General features: G+C 47.5%; 1 protein-coding gene across 1 annotated transcript in view; it reads left to right on the top strand.

The window, feature by feature from the left end:
- LOC127879755 (streptococcal hemagglutinin-like) overlaps positions 1–1,653 on the top strand; it is a 43,674-nt gene extending 42,021 nt beyond the window's left edge. The window contains exon 19 of the mRNA XM_052426802.1: positions 1–1,653. This exon is cut by the window's left edge and continues 135 nt beyond it. Within this exon, the coding sequence (XP_052282762.1) occupies positions 1–1,526 (1,526 nt within the window). The 3' untranslated portion in view covers positions 1,527–1,653.
- Positions 1,654–2,066: the final 413 nt, after the last annotated feature.

Below are 2,066 nucleotides of genomic sequence, written 5' to 3'. Positions count from 1 at the left end.
CTGCTGCTACAATCACAACAACTGCTGCAACAACAACTGCAACTGAAGCTACTACTACTGCAGCTCCTATCACTACAACTGCTGCTCCTACACCTATCACTGCTGCTCTAACCACTACAACTGCAGCTCCTACCACTACAACTGCTGCTACAACAACTACAACTGCTGCCACTTCAACTACAACTGCTGCTACTACTACTATAACTGCTGATCCTATAACTACAACTGTTGCACCTACCACACCAACTGCAGCTACGACCACTACAACTGCTGCTCCTTACCCTACAATTGCTGCTATCACTACAGCTGCTGATACTACCACAATTACTGCTGCTACTACAACTGCAATTCCTACCCCTAAAACTGCTGATCCTACCACTACAACTGCTGCTCCTACCACTACAACAGCTGTTCATACCACTACAACTGCTGCTGCTACCACTACAACTGCAGCTTTTACCACTACACCTTCCGATACTACAACTACAACTGCAACTCTTACCACTACAACCGCCGCTCCTACAACTACAACTGCTACTCCTACCACTACAACTGCTACTCATACCAATACTACTGCTGTTCGTACCACTACAACTGCTGCTCCTACCACAACAAATGCTGTTCCTACAACTACAACTGCTGCTCATATCACAACAACTGCTGCTCCTACAACTGCAACTGCAGCTCCTACCACTACAACTGCTACTCCTACCACTACAACTGCAGCTTCTACCACTACAACTGAAGCTTCTACCACTACAACTGAAGCTTCTACCACTACAACTGCTTCTCCTACAACTACAACTGCAGCTCCTACCACTACAACGGCAGCTCCTACCACTACAACTGATGCTCCTACAACTACAACTGCTACTCCTACCACTACAACTGCAGCTCATACAACTACAACTGCAGCTCCTACCACTACAACTGCTGCTCCTTCCACTACAACTGCTGTTCCTACCGCTACAACTGCTTCTCAAACCACTACAACTGCTGCTCCTACCACAACAACTGCTGCTCCTACCACTACAACTGCTGTTCCTACCACTACAACTGCTGCCCCTACCACTACAACTGCTGCTCCTACCACTACAACTGCTGCTACAACCACTACAACTGCTGCCACTACAAATACAATTGCTGCTACTACTACTATAACTGCTGCTTCAACCACTACAACTGCTGCTTCTACCACTACAACTGCTGCTACGACCACTACAACTGCTGCTCCTACCATTTCAACTGTTGCTACTACCACTACAGCTGCTGATACTACCACTACAACTTCTGCTACAACCACTACAAATGCTGCTACAACAACTACAACTGCTCTTACTACTACTGATAACATTGAAGCTTCTACCTCTACAACTGCTGCTACTACCGCAACAACTGCTGTTCTCACCACTACAACTGCTGCTCCTACCAATACAACTGCTGCTTATTCCACTTCAACTGCAGCTCCTACAACTACAACAGCTGCTTCTTACAACTACAACTGTAGCTTCTACCACTACAACTGAAGCTTCTACCACTACAACTGCTGCTCCTTCCACAACAATTACCTCTCCCACCACTTCAATTGATGCAACTACCACTACAACTGCTGCTCCTTCCACTATAACTGCTGCTATTACCACTACAACTGCTTCTCCTACCACTACAACTGCTGCTCCTACCACTACAACTGCTGCTCCTACCACTACAACTGCTGCTCCTACCACTACAACTGCTGCTGTAACCACTACAACTGCTGCTCCTACCACTACAACTGCAGCGCCTACCACTGCAACTGAAGCTCCTACCACTACAACGGCAGCTCCTACCACTGCAACTGCTGCTCCTACCACTACAACTGCTGCTCCTACCACTACAACTGCAGCTCCTACCACTTCAACTACTCCTCTTACCACTACAACAGCTGCTACTTCAACTGCTGCTTCTACCACTATAACTGCTGCTCCTACCACGACAACTGCACCTCCTGCCACTACAACTGCAGCTCCTACCACTACCACTTCTGCTACTACAACTACGACGGCAACTCCTACCACTACAACTTC

This window comes from Dreissena polymorpha, chromosome 4 (genome assembly GCF_020536995.1).
Source record: "Dreissena polymorpha isolate Duluth1 chromosome 4, UMN_Dpol_1.0, whole genome shotgun sequence".
Classification (NCBI taxonomy): Eukaryota; Metazoa; Mollusca; class Bivalvia; order Myida; family Dreissenidae; genus Dreissena; species Dreissena polymorpha.
The sequence above is the reverse complement of the archived record's forward strand: the minus strand, read 5'-3'. Positions and strand labels throughout refer to the sequence as shown.